General features: G+C 37.9%; 1 protein-coding gene across 14 annotated transcripts in view; it reads left to right on the top strand.

The window, feature by feature from the left end:
- Positions 1-15375, top strand: part of SMARCA1 (SNF2 related chromatin remodeling ATPase 1) — an 80438-nt gene that overhangs the window by 44957 nt on the left and 20106 nt on the right. For 9 of the 14 annotated variants that reach the window (XM_080653701.1, XM_080653697.1, XM_080653702.1 and 6 more), the window contains 4 exons: positions 4206-4316; positions 4724-4837; positions 13021-13143; positions 14286-14418. In XM_080653701.1, coding sequence (XP_080509827.1) covers positions 4206-4316; positions 4724-4837; positions 13021-13143; positions 14286-14418 — 481 coding nt within the window. The remainder of the gene's footprint in view (positions 1-4205; positions 4317-4723; positions 4838-13020; positions 13144-14285; positions 14419-15375) is intronic. The other 5 variants (XM_080653695.1, XM_080653696.1, XM_080653694.1 and 2 more) reach the window with 1 other exon arrangement.

Below are 15375 nucleotides of genomic sequence, written 5' to 3'. Positions count from 1 at the left end.
CATAGACACCAGGGGGGTGAGGGCATGAACGGGAGTGGGGTGGGGGCAATGGGGGGGGTAAGGACACATATGTAATACCTTAATCAATAAAAAAATAAAAAAAACTTATTCTTGGATATTTATTTTACAGAAAACATGAGAGATGAGCCATTTTAGTTTGCAGTGCAACTAGTATGCTTACAATGCTTTGTTGCATTCATTATTTCAGTTAGTTTTTAGTGTCTTGACTTAAATCTATCTAGTTATATTTATAACCTTAATTCTGACTATTTACATTTTATTGTGATGAGATAGAGGTGAAGGCCTACATGCACAGGTTGGAAATTGCCTCCCTAATATGCTTTCTAGATCTCATTATGTGATATTAATTTTATACATTTTATAGTTATTCCCATGGGCTTACTGATATTAGGAGTGTTTTACAAAGAGGAAAAATATTACAGTGAAGAGTCTAGATATCATTGGAGCTTCTTATCTACATTCTTAGAGGTAAATTAGACTTAGTAAAGTACTTGTCTGTTTCTAATATAACTGGTTTTCCTGTGTTTCTAATTCTAGCAAACTAATGATATACAGATAAAGAGAAATTTTAATAATGATGATGATGATATATTTTTATAATTGAATGTCTGACAAATCAGATTTTTTTCTGAGTATTTGAGTTGATATTATATTTTATTTCTGTCTTTTCATATTTCCTGGATAGGTTCTTAAAATAGGTTCATACTATCGTTTGAGGGAATCAAAAACTTGCAAGAATGTTGTTTATATGTAAATCATGGGAGTTACACAGTGCGGTAGATTTTCATATATGATTTGTTGAACCACTTGCAGTACTTTACAACTATACCTGGTAGATTAAGTCATAATGACTGACATTGATAATGAATAAATTAACCTGGATAAGTTTGTATTAAATGTACTGCTGTCTGAAACAAACTAATTCAGCATGATTTATTCTGTTTTTAAAAGTTCAGAAATTGGTTTTTAGTGCTTATTTCAAATTTGGGTACCTAGACCTTCAAAAAAGTATAGTTTAAATGACCAAATACATTACTTTTAGAAAGTTAATGGAAATTATTATTGGTTTATTTTTCACCCCAATTGAGACAAATAAAATATTGGTTATTTATAAAATATTACTATTATCCCACATTAATCCATCTGAGGGGAAGAAAAACAAAACTCATTTCACTGCTCAGGGTATTTCTCATTTTATATAAATTCATATTATATTATCCATATCTCGTAAGTCTAGAGTTAAAAGAGACCTTAAGGTTAGTTACTCTAATCTTTTTTGTAATTAAGAAGGCCCATTATAGTATCTACTAGAGGCCTAGTGCGTGAAATCTCACAAGACCCAGACCCTCCCTGCGCGAGCTGTGGGACCCCAGACCTGCCCTGCGTGAGCCTCAGGACCCACCTCTGCTGCACCAGCCCCGCCAGCCCCGCATGAGCCCTGCCTCACTGCGTGAGCTGCGAGTCCCGGCCTGGGAGAGGTGCTCCATGCACTTCCTGGTGACCCATTGTTTGGTCATTCCACCATTATGGCGTCATGACCACAGGCCTTTTATGATATAGACTAGAGGCCCAGTGCACGAAATTCGTGCACATGGGGGTATGTCCCTCAGCCCAGCCTGCACCCTCTCCAATCTGGAACCCCTCTGGGATCCCTTGAGGGATTGTGAGAGGGATGTCCGACTGCCCGTTCAGGATTGGGCCTAAACGGGCAGTCAGACATCCCTCTCACAATCCAGGACAGCTGGCTCCCAACTGCTCACCTGCCTTTGTAGCCTTCAGTGGAGCCAAGCCTCCTGCTTGCTCTGTGGCCGCAGCCATTTTTGTTGGGATTTATTTATCTTTTATAATTGAAACTTTGTAGCGGAGGCCAAGGCAGGCCAGGGCTTCGGGAGCTTGGCTTCCTCCATCGCCGGGGTAAACCCAAGCCTCCTGCTCTCTCCAGCTCCATGGCTGCCACCATTTTTGTTGGGATTTATTTATCTTCTATAATTGAAACTTTGTAGGCTTCAGCGGAGGCCTGGCACCCCAGGGCAGGTGGAAAGCTTGGCTTCCTCCATTGCCAGGGAAACCCAAGCCTCCTGCTCTCTCCGTGGCTGCAGCCATCTTGGTTGGGTTAATTTGCATACTCACTCCTGATTGGCTGGTGGGCGTGGCTTTTGGGTGTAGTGGAGGTATGGTCAATTTGCATATTTCTCTTTTATTAGATAGGATGATAGTTATACAGCCTGAGAATGTGGTCATGTTGGGAATCTACTCTCCTCAGGATAGTTCATTTCATTGTTTTATATTCTCTGGTTCTCAGAAAATTTCTTTCCTATAATAAAAGCATAATATGCTAATTAGACCAGATAGCTGAACGGCTTCCCAGATGTCCTTCCGGATGACCTTCCGGACAAAGCCGCGGCTGCAAGGGCTAAGGCAAGCCGCTGCGGCTGCAAGGACTGAGCCCCTTGCATGAATTTCATGTATTGGGCCTCTAGTTTGATTTATAAGCTTCGTAATGGAAGCGATTATTTTATTCATTTGTGTACCTGTGACACTGACTTGCAAATAATACAGTAGGTACTTAAGACATATTAAATTATATTGAGTGGAAGTCTACTTTCCTGTGACTGCCCATGTTGTTTTTAATCTTATGAATCAATGAAGAACTGTATTCTTTTCTGTTTGATAGACTTTTACTTATGTGGATGCCACCATTATGTCTCTTTAGTCTTCTCTAGACACTGAGCTTGTAGATCTCTAACCATCCTAGTCATCTTAGTTTATCATCCACACTTTATTTAAAATATATATTTTTTTTATTGATTTAGAGAGGAAAGGATAGGAAGAGAGAGATAGAAACATCAATGATGAGAGAGAATCATTGATCAGCTACCTCCTGCATGCCCCCACACTGGGGATCGAGCCCATAATCTGAGTATATCATCCACTCTTTAAATATGATATCAAAGTTGGAATTCAACCCTTAGATAAGATTGGAGTGAGACCATTAATTGTAGATTAATGGCATCTTTTGTGTAAAGGCACTAGGCTAGGCACTATGAACTCAAGAAAAATATCTGAACAAGAAAACCATTCCTATAGATTCCAGAACGTGTATTGTCAGTTTTGTCTGCTTATTTTTAAAATGTATTTTCTAGCTGATATTGGGGTGAAGTTTTGTAAAACCACCAAATCACTGTTTACTCCACTTTGGATACTTAATAATAACTTACAGCCCTAGCCAGATTGGCTCAGTGGATAGAGTGTCGGCCCACGGACAGAGGGGTCCCGGGTTCAATACCAGTCAAGGGCACATGCCCTGGTTCCAGGCTCGATCCCCAGTAGGGGGCATGCAGGAGGCAGCCAATCAATGATTCTCTCCCATCATTGATGTTTCTATTTCTCTCTCCTTCTCCCTTCCTCTCTGAAATCAATAAAGAAATATGCTTTCGCATATATATTCACATTTAATTGCTAAGGTAGGTATTATTATTTCCATGTTACAGATGGAAAAAATAATTTCTCCAAAGTTATACAACTGGTAAAGTGGCAGAACCTGGTTTCACATTCAGGTCATTCTGATTTCACTGACTTTTTCCACAGCTACCTTATCAAGAAGTCTCATTCAAAAAAATTATCTTGATTTTAAAGGATATGTGCCTGTCATATTGATATTCATCATTTATCCCTTTCAGCTGTTTTCTATTTCATACACTTAACAGAGTCACCAGAATCAATGTGAGTCTTCTTTCTTTAGTAGATACTACAGGGTGGGGAAAAAGTAGGTTTACAGCTGTTCGTATGGAAAGTAATATAATAATTAAGCAATAATACAAGAATAAACTCTATGTTTTGAATAATCACAACTGTAAACCTACTTTTACCCCACCCTGGATTTATTTATTAGGCATAAAAATCTAACCAGATTGTGCAATTTCTTCTCAATTGCTAAGGAGGAATCAAGTTTTAAACTTACTTAAAAAAAAGAAAAAAGAAAAAGAAAATCATTCTTGCACCTAAACTTGGTATACAGGGCAAGGTTTTGGCACTTGGGATGCATACTTGTGACTTATAAAAAAGCAAGTTTTGGTTCTTCCTAACGGCTCTGATTTTCTCATGCTTCTGCAACCTTGATGTGCTTGATTTTTATAAAACGGTTTGGAGTAATTAAACTACTAATTCTTGTTTGTTGTGTATAGCCCGGGATGGTGGAATGGATTGAACCTCCTAAACGAGAACGCAAAGCAAACTACGCAGTGGATGCCTACTTTAGAGAGGCTTTACGTGTCAGCGAGCCAAAGGTTCCAAAGGTAAAAGAAAACAGTATGAGGCTAGTTTTTATGTCCTACAGCAGAATTCTTTTGTAACCTGGTCTGTGAATCAGATTTATTTCTATTAGTGCTAAATCATAGTCCCTAAAATATAACAATAATACAGAAAAGTACTTGATATGGCCCAGCCATATCAATGGATTTCATTGTATTTATTTTTCTATATATATAAAAAATAGTAAAAGATAAATATGTTCACCTTATGTACTGAAAAAATATGTATATATATGTATATATATGTATATACATATATGTATATATATATACACATATACATATATATGTGTGTGTGTGTATATATATATGTGTGTGTGTGTATATATATATATATATATATATATATATATATATATATATATATATATCATGCGTTTTCCCCCCCACAGGCTCCTCGACCTTCAAAACAGCCAAATGTTCAGGATTTTCAATTTTTTCCACCACGTTTATTTGAGCTCCTGGAAAAAGAAATTCTTTATTATAGGAAGACAATAGGCTATAAGGTAAAATTTAAATTTTTTAGACTAGTGTAATGTAATCCTTTAAGCTAATATAATCTATTCAGCTAGACTAGAAGGTGTTTTATTTTAATTTGAGAGGTTGTAAAAGTAAATCAAAATAGTGGTGTTTTTAAAACCAAAGAGGGTTAACTAGAAGTAAAGCATCAATCTACCTAATTTCCAGTAGGATCATCACTATACCATATGAGATTAATGGAGAATTCTCCAGTATTTTAAAATAGTTATAATAATATATTATTTTAATAATGCTAGTGTTCAAGTGGTTAAAGAATGTATAGAAAGAACAACAGATGTGAATGTATGATAAATGATAGGAAGGTTGATCATTTTTTAAAAATACGAACAAGAAATAGTATTTTTGAGTTTATTGTTCAAGGTTGATGAAAGCCCTGTTGGTGATTACTAGACTGTGGTCACAGGTATTAATGATAAACATGACAATAAATTATATAATTTAAAAATGATATTTTAGAATTCAAAATTCTTATTTATATTGATAAATAGGAACCCATTTTTATGAGTGAAATTTAATGTTACCACACTAAAGCTATCACATTGAAAATTATGCATATCATGTTATTTCTATATGTTGAAATTGACTTCCTAGTGAACAAAAAGGTATGACTAGAAGTATAACCAATAGTATAAATGAAATTATAAAAATAGTAACATTATTATAATTTTAGAAAAATTTCAGTTATATGAACTGGACGCTGTGTTTTAAAATTTATTTTTCAAGCCTTTAACACAAGTGGAACTATGCCCAATTATTTTGGTTAGAAGTTGTGCCTATAAAAGCTCTGTGTATATAAGGTATTTAGTTAGCTCATTTATATTTTGGAACTAGAGTGGATCTTGAGAGCGTTTCTACTATTATTACAGAGTGGAAGCATTGCCATTTGAAACAGGGTAAAAAAGCTTTGCTTGCTCTTTAATGTACCAAAGTTTAAATATATATAAATAGGAATAAGAAACTTAAAGTAAATATAAGTAGTTATAATATGGTTAGGGAAATGTGATTAAATTTGAATGTATTTAACCAACAGGACTGGATAAAATCCTTCTTAGGAAGTTATAGAAGTGTACAGTAACCAGTTGAACGTTGAGACCAGACATAAAACTATTTCAAAGACAGTGAAAATGGTAATATGACAAGAGAAAAAGGCAAGTTATAGGTACAAAATGTGAAATAAAAATAGTGAAATTAATAAAGTAGTTAATACTATTTCATGAGGTAAACAAATATATATTATCTCACTAAGGGTTATAAAAATTTTATGTTTAGATCATTACTTTTTGTTACTTTTGACTGTTATTGGTGAGACTTGAAAGAAAAATTAATTGAAATGTTAGACCTCGTAGTTCATTTGATTACTAACAACCCTGTGAAACAGGTGTTGTTATCACCTCTATATAGTAGGTGAAGAAACTGAAATTCAGAGAGGTTAAATGACTTGTTCAGAGTCACACAGTTAACAGATTGCCAAGGATGCTGGTCCCAAACCAAAGTTCTCAATGTTCAAATGCTATGCTCTTTCCACTTAGACATCCTGGGCTATTTCTGCATGTGACATAACCCTGCTTCTTTCTGCAGCCCTAAATAAGGACTGTGTTTACAGTGGTGTGACATGTTTGGGAGGTGAGCCAAGTGGTAATCAAGAAGCAGCAATAAAACATTATCTTTGTTGATAGAATTGTTTATGCTCCTTCTTTGAAGATACTGAAATTCTGTTCCCTGCAATAATACAGTGCCCACCGCATTCTTTTTTTATATTATTTTAAAATTTCTTTATTGATTAAGGTATTACATATGTGTCCCTATTCCCCCATTAGCCCCCACCCCCCATTCATGCCCCCACCCCCCGCTGTCCGTGTCCACTGGTTAGGCCTGTATGCATGCACACAAGTCCTCCGGTTGATCCCTCCCCCTTACCCTCACCGTACCCTACCTTCCCTGAGGCCTGATGTTCTGATCGATGTTTCTCTGTCTCTGGATCTGTCCCTGTTCATCAGTTCATGCTGTTCATTACATTCCACAAATGAGTGAGATCATGTGATATTTATCTTTCTCTGCCTGGCTTATTTCACTTAGCATAATGCTCTCCAGTTCCATCCATGTTGTTGCAAATGGTAAGAACTCCTTTTTTAGCAGCGTAGTATTCCATTGTGTAGATGTACCACAGTTTTTTAATCCACTCATCTGCTGATGGGTATTTAGGTTGTTTCCAAATCTTAGCTATGGTGAATTGTGCTGCTATGAACATAGGTGCCCACCAAATTCTTACCATACCTCTGATTTTAATGTAAACAGTGCTTTTCCTTACAGACAGTTTGTAGTGAAGAGCGAGGTCTCACAATGGTTGGTTGGGTGGTGGCCAACTGGAAGGAGATGCAGGAGAGAGGAAACCTTAGAAGAGGGAGGAATGAAGGGAAAGCTGCAAAGGGTGATAGAAAGGAGGAAGGTGTAAGAAGAGAGGAAAGGGATGAATGAGGAGAGGGAAGGTGACATGGAATCCATGCTATGGCACCTTACTATTATTTTCTCTTCTTCACCTCCCAGAAAGAAGTGACAGGACAGGGAGAATGAGTGAAAGGAGGGCTTTTAAAAAATGTAATACATATTTATTGAGTACTCCTCTGTATCAGGTTCTATGCCAAGCACTGAGGAGAAAGCAATGAGTAAGAGAAACATGTACTTTACATTCTAAAAGGCACAGGCATTAAGCAGATACTACAGAGTAGTGACATTGTTATTTGTGTGTTTCAGTGCTTACACAGGGTGCTACAAGGGAGCATAACATGGATATCTAATGTGGACTGCAAAGTCAAAGTAGTGGTCCCTAAGGAAGGGTCATTTAAATAGATCAGAGAGATGCACAAGAATTAGCCAAATGCGGTGTGGGAGAGAAAAGCTCAGGTAATGAATGGATCCATAGCTGCAAAAGTGTTGCAGTAGGAACGATTGCCCCTTCAGAAACTGAAAGAAGCCCAGTGAGGAGGAAAGTGACTTGAGATGCAGCTAGTGAGCAGGTGGAGTTGGATCATGTGGAGCCGTTATAGGTCATATTAATGAGGTTGAACTTTAGCTTCAAAGCACAGGAAAACCATTGAGATGATTTTAAGACAGAAGGGTGGATGAGTGGTGAAATAATAATAGCTACTTATTTAGTTCTTGTGATGCTTACTGTTCCAAGTTCTTTAAAAAGATTAGCTCATTATTCTCATAACAGTCCTGGAACTACATCCTATTTTACAGATGGGGAAACTGAGGCATGGGAAGGTTGAGTAATTTGCCCTGAATAATTTGTTACAAATCAAACAATATATAAGTAGGTGGTAGAGTATGATCAGATTTACGCTTTTAAAAGATCACTCTGGCTGCAACACAGAGGATGATGAGTATCTCTAAGAAATCAGGCAGGGGGCATTTGAAGTGTGATGATGAGAGAAGATGGTGGTGGCTTGGAGTGTAGCGGCTGCAGTGGTGGTGGTGGTGGTGGAGGAGGTGGAGGAGAAGGCAGAAGGGGAATGATCCCATACCACTCTACCTTTAGCTTGTCCTCCCTTCATCCTGAATTGCTTCTGTATTGTCTTAAGACTTGCCTTGATCCTTTGTATGCATCTGTAGCTGAGGATTTATGACAAATAAGAATTCATTCTGGATATTGGTTCTTTCTGAACCTTTTTAAATTTTTTTACCAGAAGCTACAGACGTGAGTTAAGTTGGGTGACTTAATTGGGTGGGTTTCATGTTTGAGTTCAGAGTACAGACAGAAGAGCATGGCATGTTAATTACCTGCAAATGCTTCTTTTCAAGGACAGCGTGATGATAACTGTTAGACCTATCTTCTCAGGAATATCCAGCATTGATTACCCCTTCATACCTCCAGAAAACTCAACAGAGGCACAAATGAATAGAACAATAGTTTATTCTCAGATGAACAGAACTGCTTTAGCACAGTTACATGGTATTCTCTGCACAAGTTAGGTTCTCAAAAGGGGTCTCCTTCCCCCCCGCCCTTCTGCTTAAATGATTACTAGCCCAAGGGAGAGAGGTGTGGTCTATAGCTGGGGCCACTGTGGTGCACAGTACTGTTTTGTCCATTTTGAGACCCTCATAGTCTTATTCTGTAGTGATTTGGGATAGGGCTGAGGGGCTCAATAATTGTTTTTTTTAAATATATATTTAATATATATTTTTATTGATTTCAGAGAGTAAGGGAGAGGGACAAAGAGAGATAGAAACATCAAAGATGAAAGAGAATCATCGATCTGTTGCCTCTTGCACAACCCACAGTGGGGATTGAGCCCACAACCCGGGCAGGTACCCTGACCGGGAATCGAACTGTGACCTCCTGATTCAGCTCGATGCTCAAACACTGAGCCATGCTGGCCGGGCAAGGGACTCAATAGTTCTGAAGCAGTTGGGAAAGAGTATTTTTCTTGAGGGCCTGTTTATTTGAATTTTTTTTTAAATATATTTTATTGATATTTCACAGAGAGGGAGGGAGAGGGATAGAGAGCCAGAAACATCGATCAGCCGCCTCCTGCCCGCAACCAAGGCACATGCCCCTGACCGGAACCGAACCCGGGACCCTTCAGTCCGCAGGCCGACACTCTATCCACTCAGCCAAACCGGTTTCGGCTGTTTATTTGAATTTTTATTTTCTATTTTTTTCTCCCACCCTTCCCCCATATTCTGTGACCAATAAGGTCACAGCAATATTGCTGATAAGATCTGTAGTTAGAGTTTTGTTTGATTGGAGGCTGGATGAAATACAGGTTTACTTTACCCTAACCACTTGGTGAATAGCAGTGCATGTGTACCAATTCCCCTTGCTGTCTAAGCTTTGACCTTGTTGCAAGTTAGACATATTCAGAAGCTTAATTGCTCTTGCCACTTAAAAGAGTTACTTAATACATTTAATAACTTGTTCACTAAATTCTTTACATCAAAAGAGAGGACTTAATTGAAATTTCAATTGCAGAATAAAAAATCCAGATTATTTAGAAATTCTATTGAAATCTAAGACATGGAGTGAAAGAGTTTTGTTATATTTGAAGCTGAAGAAAGCTATAGAGCTTTCTAACATGTATCCTCAATAAAAAAATCTTTAGGGATGTATATGAACATTTGACAAATGGAGGAAGTTCCATAATCTTTGTGAGTTTTGGTAGCGTGGGCCACCTGTTTTGCAGGGTAGAACTAAGATGCAGTGAGCTGATTTCAGGTTACTGCTTTCATTTTGTGTGCCGTCACATTTAATTCAGTATTTCATATTTCTATGAAATGCTTGCTAAAACTCCTTCCAAGAAACAAGGCCAAAAAATGTTTTTCACTTCTCCATGGAACACAGCTCTTAAGTGCAAATTCCTTAGGGTCTGACTAGAAATCCATATAGTAATAGAGATGCTTCCTTATGAAAGATAACTTTTGTATATTGTGGCTATCAAGTGTTGCTGGGAGCCATCAGTAAGAATCACAGTGTGAGTACTTGAGACCTTTGAGATATCTGGTTGGTACTATTAGTCTGTAATTTTCCTACTTAATTATTATATAGCAGTTTTAAATAACTGCAGGAAGCTTAGTGCTGACAAGAACCTCATGAAGTAAAAAATGAATACCGTTTTAAAATGAATATTAAAAAGGATATTTTTTTGGTAGGAGGACATAATGGAATTTAGGAATGTTGAGTCATTTCTAATTCTACAAAAGTTAGCAACTATGTATTTGAATAATTTCTAAAATTAAAATAGTAAATGTGATATTGATGAAGGCATTGCTGTATTAAAATATGGCTGGTGTTTATGGAAGAAGCAGTCTGCAGTGGATCCTAAAATCTAATGGTATGATATAATATTCTGATTTTGTTCCTATTAAAGTTCAGGAGGGAAAGTTTTAGTATTGGGGTAATCTGCATAGGAATAAAGAGTTTATTTTGTATGGGTATTTTCCATTTTCTGTCATAAAATTAGACATTTATGAAATATTTTATTTGATTAAAATATGGTTTGTTGGACATAGAAAATTTGAAGGTATTTGATAGAGAAATATCTTACAATTAAAGAGGTTTTTCTTAATTAAAATTTGAACTCAAGCCCGGCCAGTGTGGCTCAGTTGGATGAGTGTTGTCCCATGAACCAGGAGGTCATAGTTTGATTCCAGGTTATGGCACATGCCTGGGTTCTGGGCTCAATCTTCAGTAGGGGGTGTGCAAGAGGCAGCCAATCAATGTTTCTCTCACATTGATGTTTCTTCTCCATAGTTGTAAGTGTATTTATAACTCTGTACCTAGAACACAATTAATAATTTCTGTTAGTTATTGCTACTAGAGTCTTTTCCCCTTGACTGAGGGTCCCATCACAGGTGTTTGTGTGCTCCACTACCCCTACCCTCTTAATATACAGGGTGAGGCAAAAGTAGGTTTACAGTTGTTTGTATGGAAAATAATACAATAATTAATACATAATAATCCAAGAATAAACTGTTTCACATACTCACAACTTTTGCCCCACCCTATATATTATCTTTTTTCCCCCATTATCCTGTCATTTCTAGACATTTTACATTTTATGTGAAGACACTCTCCCTTTTCATATCCTGGCAGGCAATAAAAACACTACTTTCCCTTTGCATGATGACTTGATCAACATGTTGGATACAATCTTCAGGTGCATTGCCATTTCTCTACCACTGTCTATATTGCTGGATGAATATGGGCTCTTTTTGTACTGCCAAACTGTTTCTTCTGGGCTTGAGGTTTTATTGTATAATGTTGGTATTGGGGATAATTACATTATTGTTTTTGTCATGTATTACAATATATTTTGTTCCATTGTATAACCAAATCTAGAATATAATGTGGCATTTAGCAATGGGTTTTAACTCTAAAATACCATGTGGTTCTGTTTATATTGTTTAACTGTTTTGTTGATTAGACTCCACATATAAGTGAGATCATATGGTATTTGTCTTTCTCTGACTGGTTTATTTCACTTAGCATAATAATTTCCATGTCTATCCATGCTGTGCAAAAGGTAAGATTTTTGTCATTTTTACAGCTGAGTAGTATTCCATTGTGTAAATGTACCACAGCTTTTTTATCCAGTCATCTACTAATGGACACTTGGGCTGTTTCCAGATCTTGGTTATTGTAATCAACAAAATAATTTAACAAACAAAATAGAAACAGAAGCACAGATACATAAAACAGAATGATGGCTGTCAGAGGGGAGGGGAATTAGAAGGCTGTGTGTAAAAAAGGTGAAGGGATTAAGCAAAAAAATGTATATATATATATATATATATATACACATACACACACACACACACACATACATACACTGAGTGGCCAGATTATTATGATCTCTGAATGCATAATAAATAATAATCTGGCCACTCAGTGTGTGTGTGTGTGTGTGTGTGTGTGTGTGTGTGTGTATTAGAGGCCTGGTGCATGAATTTGTGCATGGGTGGGGTCCGGCCAGCCTGGCCAGGGGGAGGGGACATGGGCAGTTGGCTGGCCTGCCTGCTGGTCGAACTCCTGGTCGAGGGGACAATTTGCATATTAGCCTTTTATTATATAGGATATACACTGAGTGGCCAGATTATTATGTGTTCAGAGATCATAATAATCTGGCCACTCAGTGTATATTAAGCAAAAAAATTTACACACACACACACACACACACACGCACACACACACGGCCAACAGTATGGTGATAGCCAGAGGGAAAGGGAAGTGTGGGGAGGTGGAAGTGGGCAAAGGAGGGATAAATGGGGACAGAAAGAGACTTGACTTTGACGACTTTGGATGGTGAGCGCACTATGCAGTGTGCAGATGATGTTTTATTGAGTTGCACACTTGAAATCTATATGGTTTTATTAACCAATGTCATCCCAATAAATTCAATAAAAAATAAAGTACCATGTGGCACATTTAAGTTTTTTATTTTGGTAATGTGGCAGTAGGAATGTGGAGAGGATCATATGTCATTCTGGTATGACTTTATATTGTTTACTAAAGACTGATGTGTGTGTGTGTGTGTGTGTGTGTGTGTGTGTGTGTGTGTGTGTGTATATATATATATATATATATATATATATATATCCTTAATTACTTTTTCTCAACAGTTTACTCATAACTCATATTTTGTATTTATAGGTCCCAAGAAATTCTGATATCCCAAATCCAGCGGTGGCTCAAAGAGAGGAGCAAAAAAAGATAGATGGAGCTGAACCTCTTACAGCAGAGGAGAATGAAGAAAAGGAAAAACTTCTCACACAAGTAAAATATTTTAAGTGACTGAAATACTTCTAGTCAACTAATAGAAAAAAGAAAATATAGATTACTTATTTTTTGTTGTATAGGCCTAGTACCTTGACTGGATACATTAACAAAACTTAGGACTATTTGTAAGTGTTTAGACCAAATATCCCTATTTTTTTTTTTATCTCTTTCACAAAATACAATCTTTTGGAAATACCAGGAAATACATAAATGTAAAATGTAGGTGTCAATTGTTAGAAAGAAGACATGTATTTTATTAATTATAATAAGGTCATTTAATTCACTATGAGTCCTGAGACAATAATTACTAACATATTCTTAAAAATTTAAATTTATTTTATTGACTGATGCAAACTGTCCTCTGAAATTATACTTTACTAATATTTTATTTATGGAATAATTTCATAATTCTCAAAATGCCTTTTTATCCTTTCTTGGAAAGAACTTTAGTATAATGATGAGAGATTTTTGAAACTTTTAAAGGTAATCATTGTATACTTAAAAGCTAATAGCTCAAAAAGATGAGAGAGACATTTTAGCAGCACGAGTTGAATAAAGAGCCCAGCTATAAAACCACATATATATGGACAGATAATTTTTGACTAAGGAACCAGAAACACAATGGAGTAAAGATAGTCTCTTCAATAAATAGTGCTGAGAAAACTGTAAAGTCATATGCAAGTGAATGAAACTGGACTAGTTTGTCCCCGTGTACAAAAATGAGTTCAAATTGGATCAAAGACCTAAACATAAGACCCAAAACAATAAGTTACATAGAAGAAAATATAGGTACCAAACTTATGGACCTTGGTTGTAGAGAACATTTTATGAACTTTACCCCAAAGACAAGGACATGTATAAAATATGGGATTAAAAATTATACAATATCTTGAAACTATAAATCAGTTTTTAGTACTTGGAGAAAAGTACATTCTCTTCATGATAGAAAAGCAGTTATTTTTATAAATAACACTCATTCAACTTTTGATTCCAACATAAAACACCTAGGATTTTATGAGGAGAAACATTTTCAATCTTTTAAACTGTTTTAATGTATCATGGTATAGAAGTAAATAGAATAATAAATGGATTTGTTAATTTAACCTTGATTGATAATGCTTAATTTTTTTTGTTCACAGGGATTCACAAACTGGACTAAGCGTGATTTTAACCAATTTGTTAAAGCTAATGAGAAGTATGGAAGAGATGACATTGATAATATAGCTCGAGAGGTGGAGGGCAAATCCCCTGAGGAGGTCATGGAGTATTCAGGTTTGTATATAACTTCAAACATGATGTTTAATTGTAATCTTATTCATTTCACTAGTGTCACTGTAATTGTGCCATTGTTCAAAGATCTTTTAAACTTTTATGAATAAAGTACAGGTGAGAGTATCTATACTAATAAAAGCCTAGGTGGCCCTCACGCCCTCGCGCAATGCCCTCACATCATCACAAGATGGCTGCTCCATGTCATCACAAGATGGCCGCCCCCACATCATCACAAGATGGCTGCCACAAGATGGCTGGCAGGGGAGGGCAGTTGGGGTTGACCGGACCAGCAAGGGAGGGCAGTTGGGGGCAACCAGGCCTGCAGGGGAGGGCAGTTGGGAGCAAGATCAGGCCGGCAGGGGAGGGCAGTTGGGGTCAAGATCAGGCTGGCAGGGGAGGGCAGTTGGGGGCGACAAAGCCTGCAGGGGAGGACAGTTGGGGGCAACCAGGCCAGCAGGGGAGGACAGTTGGGGCGACCAGGCCTGTAGGGGAGGGCAGTTGGGGGTGGGGAGGGCAGTTGGGAGCCATTGGGCTGGCGGGGGAGGGCAGTTGCAGGCAAGATCAGGCCAGCAGGGGAGGGCAGTTGGGGGCAAGATCAGGCCAGCAGGGGAGAGCAGTTGGGGGCGAGATCAGGCCGGCAGGGGAGGGCAGTTGGGGGCAAGATCAGGCCGGCAGGGGAGGGCAGTTGGGGGCAACCAAGCCTGCAGGGGAGGACAGTTGGGGACAATCAGGCCAGCAGGGGAGGGCAGTTGGGATGACCAGGCCTGCAGGGTAGGGCAGTTGGGAGTGGGAATGGCAGTTGGGGGTGATTGGGCTGGCAGGGGAGGACAGTTGGGGGCAATCGGGCCAGCAGGGGAGCAGTTAGGTGTCAATCAGGCCGGCAGGGGAGCAGTTAGGGGTAATCAGGCTGGCAGGCAGAAGCGGTTAGGAGCGATCCGGCAGGCAGGCAGGAGAGTG

The sequence above is a fragment of the Plecotus auritus genome (genome assembly GCF_963455305.1).
Source record: "Plecotus auritus genome assembly, chromosome: X".
Classification (NCBI taxonomy): Eukaryota; Metazoa; Chordata; class Mammalia; order Chiroptera; family Vespertilionidae; genus Plecotus; species Plecotus auritus.
Note: the sequence above shows the minus strand (reverse complement) of the source record. Positions and strands in the feature narration are given on the sequence as shown.